The sequence below is a fragment of the Pan paniscus genome, chromosome 18, assembly GCF_029289425.2.
Source record: "Pan paniscus chromosome 18, NHGRI_mPanPan1-v2.0_pri, whole genome shotgun sequence".
Classification (NCBI taxonomy): domain Eukaryota; kingdom Metazoa; phylum Chordata; class Mammalia; order Primates; family Hominidae; genus Pan; species Pan paniscus.
Genome location: NC_073267.2, coordinates 34,162,887 through 34,190,667, shown reverse-complemented (window position 1 = coordinate 34,190,667; position 27,781 = coordinate 34,162,887). Strand labels below are relative to the sequence as shown.

Below are 27,781 nucleotides of genomic sequence, written 5' to 3'. Positions count from 1 at the left end.
ACACCGACCAAACACTTTTGTACAATAAAGTTTAATCACAATTATAAAAATGTGGCGTCGGGTTTGCGCTATTAACATATGTACAGTCCAGCCCAGCAGAAGGGACCCACCCCGCCATCCTGGCCTGGCTGAGCCGGGGAGTGACACCAGGGTGGAAGGGTGACCCTCAGGGTCTGGCAGGAACAGATGAGGCAGGGTTCCAGGCACGGAGTCCCCAGGACTGGGGGTGCAGAGCCCCCCCAGGGGGAGAACATGGCCACTGCCCCAGAGACCCCTAAACTGGGGAGGGGTACACGCAGGGCATAAGGGGAAGTCCCCATTAACACAAAGCGAGAGGACTGTGTAGCCCCCCAGGACAGAATCTGTACAGGCCGGCACCCCAGGTTTCCACAGGAAACAGCTGCTGGCTGCTACAAAACATTTACAGCTTCTTCTCCGCAAAGAAAAACAATCAGGGGGTGGTGGGCAGGGGTGACAAGAGAGGCAGAAGCTGCCTCCAGGGACTGAGGCTCCCTCGCTGGGCTTGGGGCGCCCAACCCCACGCTTGGAGATGGGGGCATGTGGGCCCTGCTGAGCCCACTAAGGCTGGGGGGGTGCTGGGAGCTCAGGGCACCAGGGGGAATAAATAGGGGTGTGGGCACCCATCCTGCCCCACCTCAGTTTAGGGAGCCCCGGCAGCTCTCCGTGCCACACAGACACGGGATCTTGTTGTCTTCCAGTGGGAACTTGTAGTCGTAGGTGATCTCCTCGTCCACGCCAATGGGCTGCTTGGAGTAGATCACGATTTTCTTCTGGGACTCGATGGTGATGACCTTGGCGTAGCAGTTGGGCTGCGGATGGAAGGGCGTGTGAGCCGTGGCCACCCCCACCGACCCCCAACTCCTGCCCCGGCTGGCCCCTGGCGCACCGTGCAGCAGTGGTTGATGAATCTGGCCAGGTTGCCACACTTGGTGGCATCGATGATGGTGTCGTGGTCCACCCGGAACAGGTAGCTGCTGCCAATGCCCTCCTGCACATAGCGCTTCTCCCGCATGTCGGCCACCATCTGCCAGGGTGAGATGCAATGGTCAGGGAAGAGTCCCCCACTTCCTGCCCCTGAGCACGCCTGCCAGCCAGCACCCCAGGTCCACGCCCACCAGGCCTGGAGCTGCAGCTCTGCCTCTAGCTCCTGCTAACCCGGCACTGACTCTCTCGACTCTGCTTCCAGGAGCCCTCCCTCTTTGGGGCAGCATCCTAAGCCTCTGGTGGCCATTCTAAGTCACCCACAGGGAACTCCAGGGAAATCTGCACTGGGTAAGAGAGCCACTGACTCCTTCGAGCATCTGCCTGGTCACAGTGGGGTCCCGGACTGCTGGGGCAAGTCTGGGGTTGGGGCAGCTCCTGAAATGACTGGCCATGTCACCGATGGCACCCTGCTCATCTCTCCTCCCTGGACCTCTCTCCAAAACAGGCACCTGTTGGCTGCCACCAGCTAATGCAAATGGCAGGCCGCCCATGTCAGGCCCCGCACCTCCGTGTGAGGAGCAACCCTCACTTCCCAGAAGACAGTGAGGAGCCTCTGCGCGCCCTCCTCGGGTGACCTCACTCCCTTCCAGAGCCTCAGCCGCCAGCTATGTGGTGGGAACTCCTCCCAAACTTCCATTTCCAGCCAAAAGCCACCTCAGTGGAGCTGCTGGGCGTCATCCCCTAGATGTCCCTGGGGCATTGCAACCCCACATGTCCAGACTGGAGCTCATCTTGACCATATATTTACTCTTCCTCCTCACACCCATCTCACTGGCCCTCCCACCATACTCCCAGCAGCTAAGAGCAGCACCGAGAGAGGGCCTCCCGTCCCCCTCACCCTCTCACTGCTGAGCCCAGCCAACCACCTTGCACCCAAAGCCTCCTCTCTGTCACCTCTGCTGCCACTGCTTGGGTCGGGCCACCCTTGCCTTTGCCTGGATACTGGTGTCAGCCTAGACATGGAGCTCACTAGCCATGGGGCCCTCTCCTGCGGAAGGACCCTCTCCTGAAGAAAGCTCCGGGACTTTCCTCCTCTCTCACCACAGGCCCAAGTGGATTCACAGGCTCCCAAGCCCGTGCGGTCTGGGCTCTCTGTTCCCTCCAGCCGCACGTCGCTGCCACTGACCCTGTTTTTTCTTTTCTTTTTTTTTTTTTTGAGACGGAGTCTTGCTCTGTCACCCAGGCTGGAGTGCAATGGCGCGATCTTGGCTCACTGCAACCTCCGCCTCCCAGGTCCAAGCGATTCTCCTGCCTCAGCCTCCCTAGTAGCTGGGATTACAGGCGCCTGCCACCATGCCTGGCTAATTTTTGTATTTTTAGTAGAGACGGGGTTTTACCATGCTGGCCAGGCTGGTCTCGAACTCCTGACCTCAGGTGATCTGCCTGACTCAGCCTCCCAAAGTGCTTGGATTACAGGCATGAGCCACCGCGCCTGGCCATGGCCCTGGTTTCTAATGAGCCAAGCTGACCTCCACACTCTCACAAGACGACCCTGCCTCTAGGTTGGTGCACATGGTGTCTCGCAACCAAGCGCACACACACTGCCACTTGTCTGGGTCTGCGAGCTCCTTTCAGCTTTACTCAAGCACCATGGTCTCTGGAAGGTCTTAGGCCCCCCAGGTGTGTGTTCCCATAGCCCAACTCCCCAGATCTTGTTAAGATCTTGTTAATACCAAATGCCATCCTTCTGGCTTTTGTTTTTTCTAGAGACATGGTCTCACCCTGTTGCCCAGGCTGGAGTGCAGTGGTGCGATCTTGGCTCATGGCAGCCTCCACCTCGTGGTCTCGAGTGATCCTCCCACCTCAGCCTCCTGGGTAGCTGGGACCACAGCCACGTACCCCCACACCCGGCTAGCTTTTGTATTTTTTGCAGAAACGGGGTCTGGCAATATTGCTCAGGCTGGAACACCATCCTTCTGTGTGGATACTTGTTCAGTGCCTGTCCTCCCGCTTCCCAGGCCCTTTGAAAGGGAGCAGCGCTTGGCTGGATGCGATGGCTCACGCCTGTTAATCCCAGCACTTTTGAGTGGCCAAGGCAGGCAGAACACAAGATCAGGAGATCGAGACCATCCTGGCCAACATGGTGAAACCCCATTTCTACTAAAAATACAAAAATTAGCTGGACATGGTGGCACACGCCTGTAGTCCCAGCTACTCGGGAGGCTGAGGCAGGAGAATCGCTTGAACCCAGGAGGCAGAGGTTGCAGTGTGCCAAGATCGCACCACTGCACTCCAGCCTGGCAACAGAGAGAGACTATGTCTCAAAACAAAAAAAGAAAGGGAGCAGTGCCATCAGCCGTGCCTCCTGCTGGACCACTGACACCTGCTGACCACACCGGAGGGAGGCTGGTCTCACTGGCTAGGTACCGGGGTTAGGGAGTGTGTAAGGCTTTAACCAGACAAACGGCATGTGTGTGAGCCCTCATGCTGTCTTGTTGCATCAGAAGCCGGGGCGGGGCTAGGAGTACAGCCTCACCTGACGGATGTTCTGACCCACGTATTCGATGACCATCTCGTCAGCAGCAATGGGTTCCATGGCAAACAGACCCCACTCGTGGATCCGGCTCCGGCCAAATCGGAGCTTCTTCTTCCGGAACTGGGGGGCAGAAGGGAGACTCAACTGCCAGACACCTCCCACACCCCAGACCCTCACTCTTCCCACAGACTTCCTGGGCAGAGGGTGTTCTGGCCGCTTACCCCCCAACTCCACCCGAGGGAACCACAGGAGCCTGCTGGGTGGTCCCCTGGCCTCTGCCCCTTCCTGCCCCACCCCACCCCACCCAGCCCCTCCTGCAGCCCAGCCTCACCTTGAGCTGGTTGAGTTTCAGCAGGTCACTGTCCATGATAGCGGAGGTACCGATGGCGCTCAGCAGCCGCCGCTGCTCGGACCGGCGCTCGGACAGCACGCGGTTCGTCCCCTGTGAGACACAGGGCAGGGAGGAGGTGAGCAGGGCAGGGAGGTGAGTGGCAGGAGGACGCGGCAGCGGGGTTGGGCCCACCTGAGTGTCCACGCCCTCCAGCTGCCGGGCCGAGACTGGGCACACGTCCAGGTACTTGTCCTTCTCCTTCTTGCTGATGGGGTAGTAGCCTTCGCTGCGGGCTGAGCCTGTCTGGTGCTCCCGGGGCCCGTCCTGGGGCCGCCGCTTGCGTTTTGGGGTGGTCAGGTTGGTGAGTGCAGGGTGTTAAGGAAGAGAACGGCTCCTCTCTGGCCACCTGCGTCCCAGCCAAAGGAGAGGGCGGGGCCCACGCCGCTGAGCATACCCAGGTGAGGGAGAGGGGAGGAAGCCCCAGCCCCATCGTTCCTGCCAGAAATGCTTTGGAAGGCAGAAAAGAGGCACCAGGAGGAGAGAAAAGATGGCTTGGAGCCAGAGGGGAGGCAGACAGAGTGGGGGACAGATGTAGGTGCCAGGAGGGGTCGGGGGAAGACCCAAGCCCGGGGAAGGCCGCCCACACTCAGGATATTTGTGTGATGGACCCAGTGAGTGTCGTTGAGCCAGTCAGCCCCGCTTGTCTGCTGCAGCAGCCGCTCGTACGTAAGCCGCAGGTAACTCATGTCCTCTGAGTCCAGGCCCGAGTTCCAAATGTCATACAGGATGGTCATCTGTTCAAACTCACTGCGTGGCTCGTAGGCGCGGGGCGGTGGCGGCGGGGGTGGGGGCGGAGGGCGGTGGCGCCGGGCGTGGGAGCGGAGGCTGCGCCTCCGGAGGGCGCCCTCCCCATCGCTGCTGCTGCTGCTGTCAGAGGACTCCTCCTCCTCTTCCTCCCCCTCTTCCTCCCCCTCCTCTTCGCCCTCCTCCCGCTGCTGCTGCAGTTGCTGCGGCTTGGGCTCCTCCGCCTCAGCCACCACCACCTCAGGGGCCTCCAGGACCTCATCAGCTGGGGAACTGAAGAGGGCGGCGGGTGCGGGCACTGGCTCCGGGGGCCGCAGGGCTGGCGCAGGGGGCGTGGGCTTGACGGCCAGGGCATAGTTGTGCTCCAGGAGGATGTGGCTGAGCAGGGGCCCAGGGCGCTCGGCCTCGTCCGATGTCTCTGTGGCCTCTGAGTCTTCAACAGCAGGCAGGGCAGGCAGCCCGCGCCGGGCAGGGGTCAGGGCCAGGTCGGCCAGGACCGCCAGGTCCACCTCTGTCCCTGGCTCAGCCTCCTCTTCCTCGGTGGCGCGGCCTCGGCCTCCAGCCCGGCTCCGGCCTCCTCGGGACACCTCCTCGGGCCAACTCTTGACCAGAGATGCGTGGTCCAGGGGCAGGTTGCGGATGGTCCGCTCCACGCCCCGGGGAGCCTTGCGGGAGGCTGGGCCAGGAAACTTGGCCTGCGGCGGTGTGGCTGGAGGGGGCTCCGGGGCTGGCACCACCTCGATGGCAGAGAAGGAGACAGTTTTCCGGCGTTTCTTGGGTGGGGGCAGGAGGGGGATGGGAGAAGAGGGACGCTCATCGGGGCATGGGGCAGGGGCCGGGGGCCCAGCAGGTGGTTCTGGGGGAGGCAGGGGCACACTGGGGGGTGACTCCTCCGTGGGGCCTGGGAAGGAAGCACATAGGAAGGAAAGGAGGTCAGGGAGACCCAGGCTCAGCCGCCCTGGCCGCCCATGACCACAGGCTGTGTGCTCTCCCCCACTTCCGCCCAGGAACCCCGGGGGGAACACAGACGCCCTGGCCTCAGCCCCACATCCCAGCAAGATGAACTCCCTTGATGAGAGGGGGTTTCCCACCCATTCGTTCCCGCTGTGACAGGTGTGGGGGACAGTCGGAGTCCACACACACACCTTCCATGTCCTCCCGGAGCCACAGTCCAACAGGAGACACCACCACAACATAAGCTGTAACCACGCTGAGAAGGGCGGCACCACTTGCCCTGGACTCCACTTTCCTACCCAGACTGGCGGGACAGCCCTGTGCCCAGGCCCCAGCCATGTCGCATGCCAAGGACCCAGTCAGCCACGTTTCAGCTAAAATATCCATTATCTCCATCATAAACAATATTCTCAGTTTAGCAAGGTGAACACGATACAACCTAAAAAGTGGCATCTTTGTATTAAAATATTTTATGAAACTTGCCTTCCTCCCCATCCCCTACAGAATTTGAACATGCCCTGCAGGGAGGGGCAGGAGACAGCGCTGCTAGAGAAGCAGGGCTGGAGTGGAGATCCCAGGATGTGGGTGGCTGGGGAGGGAACACACTGGCTCCGAGCTGGGGGTGCTGCCTCCCCAGCATACCCTCAGGACGGGGAGTGCATCCTCCCTTGGCCGCCATCCCTGGGAAAGCCTGCATGAGGCTCTCAGAGCCAGCCCAATGGATTTTGTGTCTAACACCAATCACACCTCTCACGTAGAGTAACTCATGTAATCCTCACAACAGCCCAAAGAGGTTCCTATCTTTTTTTTTTTTTTTTTGAGATGGGGTCTCGCCCTGTCGCCAGGTGGGAGTGCAGTGGCGCAATCTCGGCTTACTGCAACCTCCGCCTCCCGGGTTCAAGCGATTCTCCTGACTCAGCCTCCCGAGTAGCTGGGACTACAGGCATGCACCACCACACCCAGCTAAGTTTTGTATTTTTAGTAGAAGCAGGGTTTCACCATGTTGGCCAGGATGGTCTCGATCTCTTGACCTTGTGATCTGCCCGCCTCGGCCTCCCAAAGTGCTGGGGTTACAGGCGTGAGCCACTGTACCCAGCAGAGGGTCCTATCTTACAGACAGGAAAACTGAGGCACAGAGATGTGGTCAGTTACCAGATGACAGAACAAGCTCTGCTCCCAGGCCATGTGGGTTGAGCTCATGCTCTGAACTGCAGCCCACGGACTCACTGGCTTCACAACTGGCTTCCCCGCTCAGCGCCAACAGGGCTGCCGGCACCAGGCCTGGCCCTAGGAGGCAGCGATTCACCTGAGTCCACCGCACTCCCAACCCTGGCGCCCTGAGCCAGGCTCTTGGCTGCACCTTAGGCTCTAGACACCCGCTGGGGTCTCAGCCTGTGGCAGCAACCCACTCCAGGAAGCCAGTGAGGACCCAGATGCGCGCAGGCCTCCTCTCACCTTCCTCCCCACCATGCTGGGGCAGCGCCCCCTACAGACCACCTCACGCTTCAGCATGCATGTCCTCGGGAAGCCTCGCTCGAAGAACACACTCCTCCACCAGCACAGCTGCTGCACACACACTTCCCTCTGCAACTGTCCCGAAGGAAACCTGCCCATCCCTTTCATTTAGGAGACAACTTTTGGGGGCACCTGCCCAGTCAATACGACTCCCACCACCTTCCTCTGAGAACTGCTCTACTGCCACGCTCAGGTCCATGGGGCGAGGCCCCAGAAGCCAGTTCCTACTGCATAACCTGCCCCTCCCCAGGGCCATCACTAACATCCCCAGGTGGCGATCACTAAGACGGTGGTGACTGAAACTGGTTCTGGTTATTAGAAACTCGGTGAGCTGGCCGGGCGAGGGGGCTCACGCCTGTAATCCCAGCACTTTGGGAGGCCGAGGCGGGTGGACCATGAGGTCAAGAGATCGAGACCATCCTGACCAACATGGTGAAATCCCGTCTCTACTAAAAATACAAAAATCAGCGGGCGTGATGGCGCGTGCCTTAGTCCCACCTACTCAGGAGGCTGAGGCAGGAGAATCACTTGAACCTGGGAGGCTGAGGATGCAGTAAGTCGAGATGGCACCACTGCATTCCAGCCTGGTGACAAAGCGAGACTCCATCTCAAAAAAAAAAGAGAAGAAACTCAGTGAGCCTTCACTAAGCACCCCTTGCTCTGAGCCACGCCTCCTCTGTCCTCGGTAACTCAGACTCCCTTGTCGTGCCCTCTCACTATCCAGACACCAAGGGGCTGCCTGCATCTTCCTCTCCTCTTCCACCTCTGCCACCTCCCCAGGGGACTTGGCAATCACGCCTGTTTACCTGGATTCTTGCATCTCCAGTGATCCCCTTCAATCACCCTCAGCTCCCCTCAAGCAGCCACATACCTGGCCTTGTCAATCCCAGAATGGCTCCGCCTTGGAGATTCCCCATCCTCTCCAACATTCCCCACTGTCCATTCAGTCTGCCCCACTGCACCTTCAACTTCCCATCCTTCAGTTTCCCTCTAGCACATCACCCTCTTCCCAACTTCCTCCTCCACCCTGCCCAGACCCCAGAGCCCGTACTTTGCCCTCTCCTGTCCCAGCACAGCCCCAGGTCCTCATCATTCCACCACACCTTTACCCTGTGGAGCCAGCCAGCAGCCTCTTCTCCCCTTACTCCCAGGCCCCAGCTCTGGCAAGGCCTTCCAGCATGGGGAGGCCCAGGCGAGAGGCTTGCTCTGTCTCCAGGATACAGTGCGGCGGCACAATCACTGTTTACTGCAGCCTCCTCAACCTCCTAGGCTCAAGCAATCCTCCCGACTCAGCCTCCCCAGAAGCTGGGACCACAGGCACGTGCCACTATGCCTGGCTTTTTTTGTTGTTGTTGTTAGCCAGACTGGTCTCGAACTTCTGGGCTCAAGAGATCCTCCTGCCTCGGCCTCCCAAAGTGCTGGGATTACATGTGTGAGCCACCGCGCCTGGACTGGAGCAACTTTTCTCCACTTTCCAAGGTTCTTACTCCACTCTTCCTCTCACAGTCCTACAGCACAGGGTCAAAAGAGGACTCAGGCACAACACCCCCATCTCCCTGCCTCCCCACCGAAGGGTATAACTGCATCAGATCTGGAAGCTACTCCTCCACCTCCCCAAAAAGGCCATGCCAGCAAGCATTCCTCTCTCCCGGCACATCTACCTGGCCCCTGTTCCCTTCAGTGGAACATGCCCAAACCTCACCTACTTGGAAAAGCTAACCCCTCCCTCAACCCTGCCCTCTCTTCTTGCTCTCTCTCCAGCTCTGGCTGGTAACCTTAGTTTGTTCCTGCATCTCACTAAGCCTTGAAGCCCTCATCTATAAAATGGGAATCACAGGGAGGTTGTGGGGCAAGCGCAGTGGCTCACACCTGTAATCCCAGTACTTTGGGAGGCCAAAGTGGGCTGATAACTTGAGGTCAGGGGTTTGAGACCAGCCTGGGCAACATGGTGAGACCCTGTCTCAACTAAAAATACGAAAATTAGCCAGGCGTGGCAGTATGCACCTGTAATCCCAGCTGCTTGGGAAGCTGAGGCAGCAGGAGAATCACATGAACCCGGGAAGCGGAGGTTGCAGTGAGCCGAGATTGCACCACTGCACTCCCGGCTGGGTAACACAATGAGACTCCATCTCAAAAAAAAAAAAAAAAAGGGAGAGGTTGTGGGGATTCAATGAGAAAATGAATTGTCAACATGCTATGCCTAGAGCCTGGCACACATAGGTACTTGACACATGGGAGCTGATATCACAACCCCCAATTCTTTTTTTTGAGATGAAGTCTCGCTCTGTCGCCCAGGCTGGAGTGCAGTGGTACAATTTCGGCTCACCGCAACCTCCACCTCCCAGGTTCAGGTGATTCTCCTGCCTCAGGCTCCTGAGCAGCTGGGATTACAGGCGCCTGCCAGCATGCATGGCTAATTTTTTTTTTTTTTTTGGAGACAGTCTCGCTCTGTCACCAGGCTGGAGTGCAGTGGCACGATCTCGGCTCATGGCAACTTCTGCTTCCCCGGTTCAAGCGATTACTCCTGCCTCAGCCTCCCGAGTAGCTGGGATTACAGACATGTGCCACTATGCCCAGCTAGTTTTTGTATTTTTAGTAGAGATGGGGTTTCACCATGTTGGTGCTGGCCAGGATGGTCTTGATCTCTTGACCTCGTGATCTGCCCGCCTCAGCCCTCCCAAGTGCTGGGATTACAGGCGTGAGCCACCGCACCCAGCCTAATTTTTGTATTTTTAGTTAAGATGGGGTTTCACCATGTTGGCTAGACTGGTCTCGAACTCCTGACGTCAAGTGATCTGCCCACCTCAGCCTCCCAAAGTGCTGGGATTACAGGTGTGAGCCACTGCGCCCGGCCCCAACTCTCCTTTCTATCTCAGCAAGAGTGGTCCACCCTTCCAGAAAACTGCCCTCCCCTCATTCCTTAACACCCTGTAACTTGGCTTCAGTCTGAACCACTCAACTGAAATTGATAAGGTCACCAATGACCTCCTAACTGTCAAATGCAACAGATACTTCCTATCTCAGCCTTGCTGGTGGCCTGGTGATACAAGGCCACTCCCTGCTTTGCAGAGCCTCTCCACTACCTGCTTCCCTTCTCGCCTCTGGTCACCGCTCTCAGCCTCCTCGGGCCCTGCTTGCCCACCACTCTCACAGGATGGGAAGGCTCTGCCCTTTCTCTCCCCCCACTCGCCTACCTGGGTCTACAGGTGAATTCACTGCTACACTTTCAAGACCTAAGCACCGACCTCATATCCAGCCTACCGTTCTTTCCAGACCCCAGATCCATGGATCCAACTGCCACTGTTTCTACTGGGAAGCCCAAGGGGCACCTCAAATGCAACCTCAACTACACTCATCAGTTTTCTTCCTAATCCTGGTTTTCTTCCCAAGTTTCTTTTCCTGGGGAAGTTTAACCAAGTCATCCTACCTCCTGAATTTCCCTCCAATCCTCACCCCCATTTCCACTCCACTCTTCTGCCACATTAGAACCGCTCGGCTTTGGTTCATGCCATTAAATCTCACCTGCATCCTTTCAAACCTCCTCATGTCACCCACCTCCTTGCTCCTCTCTTCCAAATCTCTCCTCCTCCTGCTAGAATGGGCTTTCTGAAATGCAGATATGGTCAGGCCCCTCTCCTTCCTGCTCTGATGAGAATGGAAGAGGACTAAGATCCATGCCTTCTGACCTGCCGGTGACCCCACAGGCCCTTCTGGTACCCAATGGGCCCAGAAGAGGTTGGAGAGTCATCTGAGGTGTAATGAGAGCCTCAACTCCCCTCTCATGGGGTCTGGAGCTTAGTAGAGTGCACCAGGGTGAGGAGGTCTTCCTGTGGGCACTGCCTATCTCAGACCACGGATTCTCAACAACGTGCAACTGGGAGACCCCGGGAGGCCATGCACATCTTCACAGCACATCTGATTTTTGAGATGGGGTCTCACTCTGTTGCCCAGGCTGGAATGCAGTGGCATGATCTCTGCTCACTGCAACATCCACCTCCTGGGTTCAAGCGATTCTCGTGCCTCGATCTCCCAAGTAGCTGGGACTACAGGTACACAACACCACATCTGGCTAATTTTTGTATTTTCTGGTAGAGACGGGGTTTCGCCATGTTGACCATGCCGGTCTCGAACTCCTGACCTCAAGTGATCTGCCCGCCTCGGCCTCCTAAAGCTCATAGCACATCTTGAACACTGACTTATTTGATCTATCCTTGCAACACCCTAAGTCCAAGCTATCACCATAATTCGCCTTACATTCTACAATAGCCACTTAAGAAGCGCCCTACATCCACTGTGGCCCCTTTCCAAGCTTTCTCTGCACTGCATTTTTTCGAAACATACATCTGACCATGTCATTCCTCTGATGGGTTTCTACTTCAAAATAAAGGCCAAATTCCTGACATGGCTGGCCTATTTGTCTGCTGGGCCCAATTCTCACTCACTTCTCCAGTTTCAGCCACCCCAGTGCCCCCTTGTGCTCAACCCTCTGAAGGGTCGGCTTTCTTCCAGTCTTCCAACCCGCTGCTTCCCCTGCTGGAGGGCCTTTGCACACGCTAAGCCAGCCGTGCTGCCTGCTTTGCCCAGACTTCAGCCCAGCAGTACCTCAGCAGGAAGCCTTCCTCCTCCTGCAGATGTGCTCCGGCTGGCTGCCGGCTGCCCTGTGCCTCTTCCTGGTGCTTCTCATGGTTCGTAACCACAGGTTTTCCTAAGTATTCTCTTTTTTTTTTTTTTTTTTTTTGAGACAGGGTCTCGCTCTGCCACCCAGGCTGGAGTGCAGTGGTGTGATCTTGGCTCACTACAACCTCTGCCTCCTGGGCTCAAGTGATACTCCCACCTCAGCCTCCCGAGCAGCTGGGATCACAGGTGTGTGCCACCACGCCTAGCTAATTTTTGTAATTTTTGTAGAGACAGGGTTTCATCATGTTGCCCAGGCTGGTCTTTTTTTTTTTTGAGACGGAGTCTCGCTCTGTCGCCCAGGCTGGAGCGTAGTGGTGCGATCTCGGCTCACTGCAAGCCTCTGCCTCCTGGGTTCACCCCATTCTCCTGCCTCAGCCTCCTGAGTAGCTGGCACTACAGGTGCCTGTCACCACACCTGGCTAATTTTTTGTATTTTTTAGTAGAGATGGGGTTTCAACCATGTTAGCCAGGATGGTCTCCATCTTCTGACCTCGTGATCCACCCGCCTTGGCCTCCCAAAGTGCTGGGATTACAGGCGTAAGCCACCACGCCCGGCCTCCTATGTATTTCTTACTCAATGAAGATGTCTTTCCCTGTAGACTGTAAGCATGATGAGAGTGAGAACACTGCCTGTGAGGCTCAGCAACCCATCCCCTGCACCTACTGTTTGGCTGCGATGAGCACTCAAAAAAATATCTACTACTTGAAGGAGCGGTTCCCTCAGCAGGCTAAGCTATGCGAATGTGCTAGAGTATAACAACTAGAAGTACAAATGAACAAAGGAAAGCAGCTAGGACCAAGTTCTGTGTTATGTTAATACTTGTTTTCTACCTATTTGCCCATTTAATCACCTGCACTTGTTCACTACTCACTGAAGAACAGGCTTAAGAAAAATTAGGAGGAAGAACTTATTCAACTGGGCACTTTCTCCTTAATTTACTTGAGAAGAGACCAACCCATTTTACTTTAGTAGGCAGCTTAGCCTGGGGTTCTGTAAACCACCATGACGGTACAGTTTGAGGTGTGTCAGACAATCAATGTCTCTAGAAGGGAGTGACAGGAGATGGTGACATTTTCTTTGTATGTTTTTCTAATAAAGTCACACACTTGTACACAATAAATGCAAGCACCACTGTTTTCTCTCTCTCTCACACACACACAGCGATCCAACCGACAGCCCTGTGGCACCTACCTGCAGGCCTTGCTGGAGACGCCTCCTGTTCGGGCAGGGGTGTGACTGGGGAGCCTGCAACCCTCTCCGGCACTGGCACCTCCACAGGTGCTGGCATGGGCACTGGGACTTCTCTGGGGGGTGGGGAGGCTGAGGGAAGGGCTGCTGGCCGCTCCTCTTCCTCTTCATCTTCAGAGGAGGACTCAGAGGATGAAGAGGACGAGGAGGATGAGGACGAGGAGGAGGAGGAGGATGAGGAGCTGGAAGAGCTGCTGCTCTCGGAGTCTGATGTGCTGTCATTTTCGCCATCTGAGTCAGCATACAGAGAACATTTGGAAGACGAATCGCTTTCCTCGTCCTCGCCTGGAAATCCAGAAGGGGCAGTCAGGAGAGGTGGGCAGACCTCACTTGGCCAGCCGTGGGCTCCTCACTCACTCCCTGCTGTGGCTGCTGGGCTCTGGGTTAGGGACGGGGAAGTCCAACAGACCAAGGAGCTGCATAAGCAAACCATTTTCACTGTGAGATAAACATCAGCATGCCGGGAGGATGGCAAAGGAAGCCCTAGACTCTGTCTGAAGAGGCCCGACAAGGAAAGCATCCCAGGGGACAAGCTGAACTCAAGGACAAGGAGTCCACCACACAGACATGGGGACTGCACAGGGATGTCGGAAGCAAGAGGAAGTCGAGGCTTGGAGACTGGGAAGCAGGCTGCTCTGGCACTCAAACCTTCCTAAAGTGGGTCTCAGGACCCAGCATGGACGAAGGACTGGGTGAAAAAGGATTCTGGGCTGAAAAGGTTAAAAAACACGACAGGCTCTATATTCTGAGACTGCTCATGTACGGGAAGGACTCGAAAAAACTGAAGAATTTCAGTTTTTGAGGAACAGAATTGGATAAGTTAGACTAGAAGGTGGTGGCAGCTGGGGAGCGGACTGGAGGAGGGCGAGATGGAGCTGAACAGAGCAGGGCCAGGAGATAAACGGCCCATGGTGTTGGCCTGGGGGGACACCCTGTGGAGAACAAGTTGCCAGGAAGGACCTTATGGAGGGAAGTCACAGGGTCAGGAGTGCATTTTAGGAAAGAGATTCTATAAGCAGTTTGGAAAATGGACTGGAACAGAGGGAGAAGGACAAAAAGAGAGACAGGGAAATCAGTCAAGACTGCTGCAAGAGGCTGGGTGCAGTGGCTCACAGCTGAAAGCCTAGCACTTTGGGAGGCCGAGGTGGGTGGATCACTTGAGGTCATGAGTTTGAGACCAGCCTGGCCAACACGGTAAAACCCCATCTCTGCTAAAAATACAAAAATTAGCCAGGTGTGGTGGCTCACGCCTGTAATCCCAGCACTTTGGGAAGCTGAGGCAGGAAAATCGCTGGAACCAGGGAGGCGGAGGTTGCAGTGAGCCAAGATCACATCACTGCACTCCAGCCTGGGTGACAAAGCGAGACTCCGTCTCAAAAAAAAAAAAAAAAAAAAAAATCTGGGTGTGGTGGCTCACACCTGTAATCCCAGCACTTTGGGAGGCTGAGGTGGGTGGATCGCCTGAGCTCAGGAGTTCAAGATCAGTCTGGCCAACATAGTGAAACCCTGTCTCTACTAAAAATACAAAAAATTAGCTGGGGGTGGTGGTGGGTGCCTGTAATCCCAGCTACAACGGAGGCTGAGGCAGGAGAATCTCTTGAACTCAGGAGGCGGAGGTTGCAGTGAGCCGAGATTGCGCCATTGCACTCCAGCCTGGGCGACAAGAGCGAAACTCTCTCAAAACAACAACAACAACAACAACAACAACAACAAAAAACAAAACAAAAAAAGCGTTCTACCAGGCTGTCTTTTTGGACAGCTATGTCTCAGCAGAAGAGGGAGCAGGAGGGAGCATTTTGAGCACTGAGCTTATTGCTGTCAAGGGGCCAAAGGTTCCTAAGAATGTGGCCCAAACAGATGCCCTTGCAGAAGGCAAAGGTGACCCACAAGCCCAGCAGGAAGGTCATGTGAGCTCAGAAAAGGGCTAGCCAGGCAGCCGAACCCCTCCTCCGAGCCCAAAGTCGATTCCACTGTCTGTGCTCACCATCCGACACCCCTGTCTCCTTCTTTGTGGTATCCACAGCTTCCTCTCGATCTTCATCTTCCTCATCTTCCTCGTCATCCTCCTCATCCTTAAGAAAAAAGACAAATGGGGACTAACAGGAAGGGGACAACTGGTCCTACACCACGCACAGCTGCCTGGGCTCCAACCACAAAGATGCTGGCTATGGGAAGTAGGCTTCGGCCAGGAGCCGGCGCCCGGGCCCTCACCTTCTCCGAGGAGGACTCCTGGGATGCCTCCTCCCCTTCGCTGTCCAGAGCAAAGGACTTGCGGTGCTTGCCCTGGGTCTTGCCTCGCTCTTCGTCCCGCTTCGGGGGCTTGGTCCCCGGACGTCCGGGCTCTCCAGCCTCCTTCTCTTGTTCAGGGTCTAGGCCAGCAGAGTGGTAGTTAGGGAAATTTACCATCAACCACAAGATACTTGCCCTGTGCAAGGGGCTTTACATATACTATTACCAATCTTCCTGATGGTCTTCATTTTACAGATGAGAATTTGGAAGCTCACCAGAGGAACTCAAACACCTCAGTTACCTCATGTTTCATAGTTTTGTATTTGTTTTTGTTTTTGGGACAGGGTCTTGCTCTGTCACTCAGGCTGGGGTGCAGTGGCATGATCACAGCTCACTGCCTCAACCTGCTGGGCTCAAGCGATCCTCCTGCCTCGGTCTCCTGAGTAACTGGGACTATACAGGGGCATGCAACCATACCCAGCTAATTTTTAAAAATTTTTGTAGAGACAGGGTCTACCTATGTTGCTCAGGCTGGTATTGAACTCCTGGGTTCAAGTGATCCTCCTGCCTCAGCCTCCTGGAGTGCTGGGATTACAGGCGTGAGCCATCGTGCCTGATATATATATATATATATATATATATATATTTTTTTTTTTTTTTGAGACGGAGTCTCGCTTTGTCGCCAGGCTGGAGTGCGGTGGCACAATCTCAGCTCACTGCAGCCTCCGCCTCCCGGGTTCAAGCAATTCTCCTGCCTCAGTCTCCCAAGTAGCTGGGACTATAGGCACCCACCACCACGCCTGGCTAATTTTTCTATTGTTAGTAGAGACGGGGTTTCACCATGTTGGCCAGGATGGTCTCGATCTCTTGACCTTGTGATCCGCCCGCCTCGGCCTCCCAAAGTGCTGGGATTACAGGTGAGCGCCACCCTGCCTGGCCTTAATATATATAGATACGCATATGTGTGTGTATATATATATGTGTGTGTATATATTTGTGTGTATATACATATATATATATATATATATATATATATATATGTTGTGTTTTTTTTTTTGAGACACAGTCTCGTGCTATCACCCAGGCTGAAGTGCAGTGGCATAATCTTGGCTCACTGTAACCTCCACCTCCTGGGTTCAAGTGATTCTCGTGCCTCTGCCTCCCAAGTAGCTGGGATTACAGGTGAACACCACCATGCCTGGCTGTTTTGTATTTTTAGTAGAGACAGGGTTGTGCCATGTTGGCCTGGCTGGTCTTGAACTTCTGACCTCAGGTGATCCTCCTGCCTCAGCCTCTGGAAGTGCTGGGATTACAGTCAGGAGCCACTGCGCCCAGCCCACACAGTTTTAAATATGTCCTGTCCATTTGATCTTGTATCATTTTCTGGTCGGGTGGAAGAGGGAGCTGACTTGTTATGCCTGGCCCAAGAAAAGAGTATGAAGGCCAGTGGGTCTCCAGGGAAGCAGATCTGACTCAATGGGCAAGTTTCCAGGCCATGGTAGCTATCAAGCAAGGGCTCAAACTCAGGCAAACTAGGAGGAAGGTGGTAGGAGGGCATTAGCATCAGGTGGGAAACTTGGGGAGATGCCTCGTTTCACTCGGAATTCTGTGATTCCAGACACTGAATTTCATGGGTAGAAAAACCCAAAATACAGAAAATGTAAATCAGCAGACCAGAGGAAGACCTGCAACTACAATCCGGGGATAACTCTACCTGGTGCATCCCACACCTCTCAGAACTGCTGCATTTCAACCCTGCACCTCCACCTGGCTGTGCCCTCAGGACGACCTGACCCCTTCATCCCCACCTCTTGCTCTCCCATCAGAACCCACGCAGCACACCCCTTCTCCTTATGCCTGACCCTGCTCACCGTCTTCATCTTCCTCAGCAGGAGTAGAGGGACGAGGCCTCTTTTCCTCACTGGCCTCAGAAATTTCCGATGGCTCTTTCCGCTTTACCTGGGGGATGGGGAAAAGATGGGGCCTGTTTAGAACTCAAACACTCAGGCAGAGCACGGTGGCTCACTCCTGTAATCCCAGCACTTTGGGAGGCCAAGGCAGGTAGATCACCTGAGGTTAGGAGTTCAAGACCAGCCTGGCCAACACAGTGAAACCCCAGCTCTACTAAAAATACAAAAATTAGCCAGGCGTGGTGGCGGGTGCCTGTAACCCCAGCTACTCGGGAGGCTGAGGCAGGAGAATCGCTTGAACCCGGGAGGCGGAGGTTGCAGTGAGCTGAGATCAGGCCACTGCACTCCAGCCTGGGCAACAGAGTAAGACTCCATCTCAAAAAAAAGAAAAAACTCAAACACTCATGGTTCCTGACCACCCCTACCCCAAGGAAGGGGGCCCCCTCTCCCTCTCCCCACCCTACCCCACAAAACGACAGTTCTGAGTACCTTGAATGAAGGCAGCCGCAGGGCCCCTCTCAGCCCTGACCCAAAGGCGAAAGCCTCGATGCCCGTAGTGCCCCCACTCTTGGCCCAGTCCACGAGGGACAGCAGGCCAGGCTCCTTCAGCTTCGTCTTCTCTTTATCCTCCTCCTTGGCTTGCTGCTTGGCCGCGTTCTGGAATGGCTGCAGGCAGCAGTGGGGCTGAGGCCCAGCGCCCAGAACCCAGGCATTCCCTCCTGCCTGAGACCTACTCCCGGACCCCAGGAATACAGAATGCATCTACTTGCTGCTCCATATCTTGGTCACACCTGTCCCAGCCCCCGCACGGCGTTTTCTCAAAAGTCTGCTCATTTCGCCCACCAGTCTTAAGAAATAGCCACCATTCCCACTTCACAAGTGGCAAAATGGAAGACCAAAGCTTGAAGAGAGCTAAGGGCCTTGTCCACTGCAAGCAAGCAAGCAAGCAATGGAGCCAGGACAAAGCTCTGCTGCCTCCCAGGCCCATCTGTGCCTGCTTCTCTGTCCCCTCAACTCCCCTGCCCACCCAGGGTGGCCTGCAGGGCCTGCGGCCTCTCTCCACTCGCCTCCATCACCTGTCTCCTCTGAGCTGTGCAGCCTGGAGGAGCCAGAGGCCCATTTCCTCCTGCAAAGCCCAGGGCTCCCCGGTCCCAGGCGCTGGCCTCACCTTGGCCTTCTCCTCCTTGCTCTCCCACCACTGGTCAAAGGCTCCGAAGGCCACGTTCTCCACCATCTTGCGGTTGAGGTCTCGCTGCATGATGCTCTTCATCTCCTGGACCAGCATGGCGAGCACACGGCCCACGGTGCCTGCCGTCGGGAGGGTCTTGCCCTCTGCCAGTTCTGCTTCTTCCCTGGGTGGCAGCCGGGCCTCCTCTCCCGAGACTGAGGAGGAGGGCAGGGGCTCGGCTGCCATTGGCATGGGCAGGTGGTAGGCCTCCCGTGAGTATGCCCCTCTGCCCTCCTGCCCCTGTGCATATAGAGCATACGGCAAGCCGTAGGCTGCCTCCTGCGGGGGTGGAAACGGGAGGAAGGCCTCCCCAAAGGCCCCACCGGGGGGGCCAGCTGAGGCGGCAATCAATCCCTTGCCCTGCCGCAGCTGATGGAGCCGAGTTAACATCTGGGTCTGCATCTGAAAGGACATGGGCATCCCTCCCCACTGAGCCCCAAGTCGGTCCATGAGCTCCAGGGAGTTCACAAAGTCATAGATGTGCGGGGGTGGTGGAGGAGGTGGGGGGTACTCAGGGGGTGGCGGCCCATCAGGTCTGGGTGGGAGGAGGTAGGCAGGTTGGTGGGGAGGATAACCAAGAGGAAGGGACGCCAGGTAGGGAGGAGGAGGAGGTGGGGGAGGGGGAGGTGGCGGAGGCTGCTGAGGGGGCGTCGGGGCCGGAGGGGGTGAGCCACCCCGGTCGTCGTCGGAGATCTCCATGTCGTCTCCAGAAGAGCATGGAGAAGCCTGCGGGGGCAGAGGAGGGTCACAGAAGGCTTCTGCCTGTCCCAAGCCCTACTTTCTCATCTGGTTCCCTTCCCTCTCCCCTAGGCCCAACCCTGACTCCCAGAGCCCAGGTGCCTCCTCTGGCTGACCCCAACCTCACCTGGTTCTGTCCATTTGCCTTGGGAGACTCCCGGGTAGCCCCTGGCTCCCCGCTCCCTGTAGGTGCCACATCCTCAAAATTAGCTGGGGCCGGAGGGGGTGTGCAGGGCCCATGCCCTGACCCAGAAGGCACCTCACTCCCTGTATCTCTGGCCCCAAGGACCATGCTGCTGTTCTCTTCCTCCTCCTCTGTGTCAGAGGCCAGGAAGGAAAACTTGGAGCGCTGCTCCTTCAGCAGCATCTCGATGCGGGAATCCAGGCTGCTGTGCTGGGCGAAGGGCACACTCTCATTGGTGGTCTCCGGGGCTGGGGAGCCAGAGCGGGCAGGTGAGGCTGGGCGGGGGGAAGTCCGAACTTCTTCTCTCTCAGGGCTGGGCCCTCCTCCACCCCCGCCTCCACCAGGTTCTGGAGGCTCCGGGGGTGGAGCCTCTGAGGCAGGAGGCCGGTAGTCCTGGTCGGTGGGCCGGCTGGGCTCGGGGGGCAGGTAGGAGGTGTAGGAAGGTGGGAAGCGCTCAGCTGTATTTTCAGCAAAAGGGGCTCCAGGGGGTTCCTCCCGTGTGGCCCGGCGTGGTGGGTAGGAAGTATGGCGCTGGTAGCGATTCCAGCTTTCATAATACGCTGGGTAGTTTGCATCAGAACTACGAAACTGAGAGGACGAGGAGGAAGAGGACGACGAGGAGGACGAGGACAATGAGGAGGAAGAGGCGGAGGATGAGGCAGTGGCTGCAGTGGTGGCGGCAATGGCCGTGGAGGCGGTTGTGGAGGCTGAAGATGCAGAGAAGTGGCGGCGGGAAAAGGCATCTTGGTAGCTGTTCTCTGACCGCCGGGGCTTGAAGGAGGTTGAAGTGGTGCTGGAGAAGAAGCAGGGGAGTTAGCTGGACTCAGCTCTCTATGACCAAACCACAGCGTCCTGGGTCCCAGGGCCCAAAGCCCCTCTATGCTGCCCTCCAAAAGAAGAGCTATATGTTGGGTTCCTAGCTAGTGTGTTCCCCGAGGACAGCAATTTGTTGACTGAATCCACAGAGAAACTAGGACAAATTATTTCCAACTCCCTCTTGGAGAGACTCTGGGCATCTTCTTCCCAGTGGCAGCTCCCAGACTTTGCGGGCGGGGCCCCAGGCGGGGTCTGCTCTGTACCTGCTGGAGTAGGCGGAGTCCTGAGAGTAGGGGGTGCTGCCCCGAGACGTGTAGGGGGTTCCTTGGGAGGACTGAGGTGTGAACTGGCCAAAGGAAGATGGGGTATCTTGTCGGCTGCTGGAGAAGCTTGTGTCCTGGGAGCAGGGCGTGCCGTTGCCAGGAGTGCCCACCGCAGTGGTGCCTGCTGGGTAGGCAGCTGTGTCAGAGGAAGAGCGGCGGCGGGATTCGGCCTAGAGCGACAGAGCAGGGCAAGGAGAGAGGAATGGGCTCAAACACCACTTGAAACCTGCCCTTCCCCAAACCAGGAATCCTAGTTCCCTTTTTTTTTTTTGAGACGGAGTCTCGCTCTATTTTCCAGGCTGGAGTCCAGTGGCGTGATCTCGGCTCACTGCAAGCTCCGCCTCCCGGGTTCATGCCATTCTCCTGCCTCAGCCTCCCAAGTAGCTAGGACTACAGGCGCCCGCCACCATGCCCGGCTAATTTTTTGTATTTTTAGTAGAGATGGGGTTTCACCGTATTAGTCAGGATGGTTTCAATCACCTGACCTCATGATCCACCCGCCTCGGCCTCCCAAAGTGCTGGGATTACAGGCGTGAGCCACTGTGCCTGGCCCCTAGTTCCCTGTCTTTTGAAAGCATCTCAGCGGCTTTGCTTGGCTCTTCTTTGTTTAACGGGAAAGCCCGGAACCTCCCAAAGACTGTTCCTGCTCCGGGCACCCGGACACCATGCCCACATGGCTAGGGGCTGTGGCAGCCACAAACTTCTCACCGTCTCAGTGGCTGCACCCGAGCCTTGGAACTTCTCACTCAGGGCCTTGCCCCCAGTGGGCACAGTCTGAGGGGTGTAGGAGCCATTGACAATTAGTTCATAGTATTTCATTCGTTGTTGTCCTGGAGGGAGGGAAATGGGAACCAATTGTCAGATGGAGATACTAACTCCTTCCTGATCTGGTATTCCTGCTTTCTCAGGCCTCAAGTTTCCTACAATTTCTTGGAATCTGGGTTTCAGGATTTCAGTTCTCCTACCATAACTCTACCTTTGGGACCTTCTACCTCATCTCTACCTCTAAACTACCACAAACAACATATTTTATGACACTTCACGATTTATCAAAAACACTTCTACTTATTTTACCATGTTGGATCACCAGAAGGGAAGCATCAGTACCTCTGTTCTAGAGGCTTAAAAGCGATCTACACAAAGTCACAGAATTGGTCATTGGAAAAATTGGAATTCAAACCCAGAGGCTCGATCACCCCATGCTCTTTATCCTGTAAACTAAAGCATGCAGCACAGCAACCCGGGGACTAACAGAGCCTGCAGGAGCTGTGGAGTGAACACCTCAGAAACACCTTGTGAGGAAAGAAACATGGTATTTAAAAACCATGAGATTTCACACAAAAACCCAAATTTCTGGCTTGAGTGCAGTGGCACGATGTAACCTCCACCTCCCAGGTTCAAGTGATTCTCATGCCTCAGCCTCTTGAGTAGCTGGGATTATAAGCATGAACCACCACGTCCGGATTTTTGTTATTTTTAATAGAAATGGGGTTTCACCATGTTGACCAGGCTGGTCTCGAGCTCCTGTCCTCAGGTGATCTGCCCACCTTGGCCTCTCAGAGTCTTGGGATCACAGGCGTGAGCCACCGCATGCCCGGCCCTGGCTTTCTTTTACAAATCAAATTCAAGAATGTTAAACCTCATTTCCACTTGCGAACTGGCCAGTGCCTACTAATGGCTGCCTCCTCCAGACAATACTGCAATCTGCAGCTCGCCACAGACCCCACTGCTCCCCATCACTCAACACAGAAGCCCAGACCACCTCGCTTGTGTTCACAGCTCCTTTACTATCTCAAATTTCCAAACCTAAAAACCCAGAAAATCCAGTATTTCTGAGAATCTGGCACCAAAACCTATGTGGGTTATAGAATAGCATACAGAAAGATTAAAAAGAGGCCAGGCATGGTGGCTCATGCCTGTAATACCAGTACTTTGGGAGGCCGAGGCAGGCAGATCACTTGAGGTCAGGAGTTCAAGACCAGCCTGGCTAACAGGGTGAAACCCTATCTCTACTAAAAATACAAAAATTAGCCGGGCGTGGTGGCGCATAAATGTAATCCCAGCTACTCAAGAGGCTGAGGCAGAAGAATCACTTGAACCTGGGAGGTGGAGGTTGCAGTGAGCCAAGATCGTGCCACTGCACTCCAGCCTGGGCGACAGATTGAGATTCCATCTCAAAAAAAAAAAAAAAAAAAAAATTAAAAACAGGCTTGGCAGTGTAGTGAGACTTCATCTCTGCAAATAATCAAAAAACCTTTGGCCAGGTGTGGTGGTGCGTGCCCATAATCCCAGCTACTCAGGAGGCTGGGGTGGCTGAGCCCAGGGGCTGGAGGCTGCAGTGAGGAAAGATCACGCCACTGCTCTCCAGCCTAGGTGACAAGAGCAGGATCCTGTCTCAAAAACCAACCAAGCAACCAACCTGACCTGGGCTGATTTACTACAATCTATTCATCTTACCTAGTACAACCCTTCATATGATTTTTTTTTTTTTTTACAGATAGTTATGTGCTTGATTATGGCCTATTGCCCGACCTTGCTGGAGACACCACACACACAAAAATCCATGTACCATAATTCCACTCTAAAATCTGATCTGATTTCAGAAACACAACTGGCCCCAGCAGTTTCAGATCATGACCCTGGGCGCCTGCCTGACCCTGACAGGCATTTGCATGTAACCTCCGCTGGAGGCCAAGCCTGAGTGGCAGGCAGAGGAGTCCTCACCTTTGATGTCAAGCTGGGCATGGATGATGTTGCCCATGACGGAGGTAAGGTGGAGGTTTTTGACCGTTTCCTTGGCGCCCCGAGTGCTGGTGAAGAGCACACGGGCCAGGCCCAGGTGCTTGCGCGTACGGGGGTGAAGGAGGATCTCTACCTCTTCCACCTCACCGTACTTACGGCACATATCCTTCAGGAAGGTCTCCCGCACGTTGTCATTCAGCCTTGCAAAAGTCACTTCCTTCAGTGGAATCTGTCCAATATAGAACTCGTCCAGCTGGGGAAAGAACAGGAGTTGGTATGGGGTCTCAACACTGACCACTGCTCCTTTGTCCTTCGGGAAACTTTAGCAAGCTCCATGAAGTCAAGAGAGAGATCCGGGAAAGTGAGGGGCAAGGGAAGGGGCCCAAAATAAGGGATCCATCAGACCTGACCCCTTTTCCCTGAATTCTTCTCACCACAGAATAACAGCAAGAATTAAGAACAGAAATGTGCAAACTAGGCCGGGTGTGGCAGCTCACACTTATAATCCCAACACTTTGGGAGGATGAGGTGGACGGATCACCGGAAGTCAGGAGTTCAAGACCAGCCTGTCCAACATGATAAAACCCTGTCTCTACTAAAAATACAAAAAAAAAAAAATTTAGCTGGATGTGATGGTGGGCACCTGTAATCCCAGCTACTCAGGAGGGTGAGGCAGGAGAATCACTTGAACCTGGCAGGCAGAGGTTGCACTGAGCCGAGATCACACCACTGCACTCCAGCCTGGGCAACACAGCGAGACTCCATCTCAAAAAAAAAAAAAAAAGAAAGAAAGAAAGAAATGTATACACTGAGGAATAAATATACGTGGAGAGAACGAGCTACAGGGCGATGATTACCTAGCTCAGCCTTTACTAGGTAACTACCATGAACAAGGCACTGGAAATACAGAGATAGAAAGGAAGAGATTCCCGTACAGAAAAGTAGCATGACATGCACATACAAACACAACACGACCCAGTGGCAGCTGATGCGTACATGGTGTTCTGGAGCCCAGGGAAGGAAACCTTTGTACAGAGTATGATCAGGGAAGAATTCATAAAGATGGTGTCATTCTTACTGAGATTTGGGGATTAACAATTCATCAAATGACAAGGACCCCTAGAACATGGAAATATAAAACAACTTGGTGTTTTTGAAAAACCGCAAAGCGTTATGGTGTGGATGTAACACAGGGGTGTGGTGTCAAGGCGGAGGATAAGGCTTGGCCAGGTCAATAACCATACATGTCAATGTCCCAAAACATGGACTTGGCAACAAAAGGAAAACAACAGAGTAGTGAAGCCAAAGAGACAAATGACAGCAAGGCAGAGGAGAAACTGAGGCAAGAACGAAGGCAAGGAGACCAGGTGAAATGAATACCAAGGTCTACATTAAGTGGCAATGAGAATAGAAAGATGAAGAATAAAAAGGAAAAGAGCCAGGAGGATTCGGTGACCAACTGTGAGAGAAAAGGAGAGAATCACAGGCTGCCAGGCTGTACAGCTGAGTCGATGGTACTGGCACATATGAGTAGAGGGAAAATGAAAAAGGTAGGTTAAGGAGGTAGATAATTTGTTTTAAATCCCTTAAATCTGAAACATGTGTGGCCTCCAAATGAAACTGTCCCCCTACCAGGCATACAAGCCTAGAGATGTTGGCTGGAAACAGATATTTGGAAGTCATCAACATTTAGGTAATAGTTGAAGCTGTGGGTGTGAAAGAGATTGTCCAAGTGAAGTGTACAAAGTAAAAAAAAAAAAAAAAAAAAAAGAAGAAGAAGAATGAAGGCATCCCACAGACAATTTATTTAGAAAGGATGAATAAAGAATCAGAGAAGGAAATGAAGAACCACCAGTGTTCCAGGCCCAGTTCAAGGCCTGAAGAATATCTTGTCTAGGGTGGGGAATGGGAGTTCTCGAAGGAAACAAGAGGGAAATGACATCGCCAAATGAGAGGTGGGGAACAGTGCAACCCAGGTAGGCAGTGGCCTTGTCACTCCCCTTGACTGTCAAGGAACTGGGAGATCCCACTCTTGTGTGCTATGATGCACTGTCTACGAATATACAGTGACACGTATAGCAGCTAAAGAGTCTTTACCTCACCCTTCAAGAAGTCGACACCCCAGCCACCAGGGATACACTTAGGACACCTGACCTGCACCTTTCTAGAAGATTAAGTGTACCTCCTGTCCAAAACAACTGAGTCTCACAGCCTCAGAGGTTGCTAGATCTGGCTGAGACCCTTTCATTGGAAACCCTTTTATTCAGCTATAGTGCCAAGACGCATCCTCCACACCCTCTTAGGACTACCACACCAGGAGCCCAGCAGACACTTACCTTAAACTTAGGGACTGGGAGGGAAAAGTCTCTGTTTTTGGACCTGACATGGCAACGGGGGTCTTGGAGGTCTTCGACTGGTATATACTTTGAGTCCTAGGAAGGAAAGCAGCAGCAGAAAGAGAGCTCAGGGTGAATCCAGGCTAGGGAGCTCCAAGCAGCCCATCTGGACACACTCATGCAGAAGAGCTGGGTCCCACTGCCCACTTTCAAGAAGGCAGGCTACCGTTCTAGGTGCTGAACAGAATCACAGAGGACAGGGGCGCCTGGAGCTCCCCGGATGGCAACCAAAGACCCGGGCACTCACGTTGACACTGAAGTGGACTCCATCATAGCGGTACACCTTCTGAGAAGGCCTGCGCAGGGCAGGGTCCAAGGCAGGATCCACGATGAGCTTGTAGTTCCGCCACTGGAAGCTCGGGGCCTTCTGCCCATCTCCCCCACCTTCCTGATCCATCTTTGCTCATTTACACTGTTAGGGGAAGGGGGACACGCAAGAAGAATCAGGACTTGGGCCTGACTCCCCTGCCTTTCCTCATTGGCTAGCCCCGATTCCAGGTTCTCCCATCACTCCAGTTTCCAACCCTCACCCTGACCCGGGGCTCCCCCGGATTCTCCCCCAAGTACCCTCTGTTTCGCCACAACAACCCAGCCTCTCTCCACCTCCCAACTCTACTGTCAGGCCCCCAGGCCCGTCTCGAGCCCCCTTACCTTCCCGCTCTCCCTAGCGCGCGCCCCACTTGGCCTCGGCGCAAGACCCCTCCCCCGCCCCCTGCAGGCCCCGCCCCCTCCCGCCTCCTCACCGGCCAGCGGCCCGGGCCGAGCCCGGCCACGGCTCCCACACACCCGCTCTCGTCCCCGCGCCCCGATTCTCCGGCCGAAAGGTGGCACCTCTTCGGGGCGTTGGAAACACCGCGAGACCGAGCCCGAGACCCGGCTTCGACCCCGAATCCGGGCGGGGGGTGGGGGGAACGCGCACCGCTGCCCTCTCCTCCCGCCCCGGCGCGTTCTGCACCCCCCCAGCAGGTCTCCGCGCACGCGCGCCGCGCGGCCCCACTCACCCGCTCCCGGCGAGCGGCTCCCCCTCCCCCCACCTCGCGCGGCACCTCAGCGGCGCGAGGCGGCGGCAGCGGCAGCGCGAGACCCGGCCCCGCAGCGGTGGCGGCGGCGGCGCCCCCCCACCACCACCTCCCCGGCGCGCGCACCAAACACCACCGCCACCTGCGCGAGGCCCAGCGGGCACAGGGTCTGCATTCGCACTTTCGCCACAGGCGCTGCCGGGGGACCCACGGGGCCGAGGGTAGCGGCTTCGCCTCGGCCGGCGCCCTGGGAGGCTCGGAAGTTGCGGCCCAGGGAGCCTGGAGATTGGCCGCATCCCCCGGAGAGTCGGCTTCGCCACGACGATCTAGATGCTGCGGCCCGGGACCTTGACGAATCGGCGGCGACGAAAGCTGCGACTAGTCCCTGAGGAAAAGGGGCGGGGCGGAGGGGAGGAGGCCAGCCAGCGCTGGGGAACCTTCAGTGGCGCGTTCTGCAGACGCAGATTCACCGGGCGGGCGGGGCGAATCGCTGGACAGGATGCGCGCCGCTTTGCTTCTCTTCCCCGTCCCTTCCTTGCACTGCCGAAGTCTGAGAGGCTGCAGATTCGCCACTGTTCCCGGCCTCAGCCGTAGCCTCCCCTTCATCCGCCTTGGTGGAGTCAAGAAAATAACGGCCCGTTAGCCAATCCCTGCTGGCAGAGTCGACAACTTTTTTGGATTTTTCTTACTGGCCCAAGTGAGAAAATAGCCCGCTTCTGACCCTGGGGAAAATGCCTCCAGCCCAGCGCTCCTCTCAGAGTCCGATGAGAATTTTCAGCCGAGTATCGAGGGACCCGAGGAATTCTGAGGATCCGGCCTGGCGAATCTGCGGATTCCGCTGTGGGCGGGGCCGAGTCAAGGGGCGGGGCCAGGGCGTGCAGAGCCTGGGACTAGGGGGCGCCTCCGGGAGGACCCACGAGGACTCACCCGGATGGGAGGGACGGCCGGGAGGTGGAAAAACACAACCGTGAGCGGTGACTCAGGCGGTTTGCCCCGCCTCGCACATAAATGCAGGGTGCCTTTCCTTCCCGTTATTGCCCTTGGGTGTCTGGCTGCTTAGGATGCCCATTTGCCAGATGGGGAGAGTGAGGCCTGTAGAAGGTGCCCTACTTTGCCGTACTCAAACCCACCATTAGTGGTTAAATCCAGGGACCGCCTCAAGGTTTTCTGATGAGCCTAGTGGGG

General features: G+C 55.7%; 1 protein-coding gene across 4 annotated transcripts; it reads right to left on the bottom strand.

Moving 5' to 3' along the window:
* Positions 1-15: 15 nt before the first annotated feature.
* Positions 16-26,916, bottom strand: SETD1A (SET domain containing 1A, histone lysine methyltransferase). Of its 4 annotated transcripts, none has more exons than XM_034940025.3 (19): positions 26,778-26,916; positions 25,825-25,989; positions 25,518-25,613; positions 23,164-23,434; positions 21,148-21,269; positions 20,380-20,609; positions 19,244-20,093; positions 18,319-19,104; positions 17,640-17,816; positions 17,112-17,199; positions 15,223-15,380; positions 14,996-15,083; positions 12,955-13,296; positions 4,468-5,517; positions 4,005-4,177; positions 3,813-3,923; positions 3,482-3,601; positions 908-1,045; positions 16-830 (listed from the first exon to the last, which is right to left on the bottom strand). In XM_034940025.3, exons 2-19 carry the CDS (start codon positions 25,972-25,974, stop codon positions 657-659), a joined length of 5,124 nt encoding a protein of 1,707 aa, XP_034795916.1. In that variant the 5' UTR covers positions 25,975-25,989; positions 26,778-26,916; the 3' UTR covers positions 16-656. The 4 variants fall into 4 exon arrangements, with proteins under 4 accessions (XP_034795916.1, XP_034795914.1, XP_034795913.1 ...); XM_034940023.4 differs by having other exon boundaries at positions 26,739-26,876; XM_034940022.3 differs by lacking the exon at positions 26,778-26,916 and adding an exon at positions 26,579-26,694.
* Between the last annotated feature and the right edge of the window lie 865 nt (positions 26,917-27,781).

Coding starts and splice junctions, on each gene's coding strand:
- SETD1A (XM_034940025.3), bottom strand. CDS start 25,974: ATGGATCAGGAAGGTGGGGGAGATGGGCAGAAGGCCCCGAGCTTCCAG. Junction 15,084..15,222: donor AGGAGTCCTCCTCGGAGAAG/GTGAGGGCCCGG, acceptor TTTTTTCTTAAG/GATGAGGAGGATGACGAGGA. Junction 1,046..3,481: donor TGGGTCAGAACATCCGTCAG/GTGAGGCTGTAC, acceptor TCACCCTGGCAG/ATGGTGGCCGACATGCGGGA.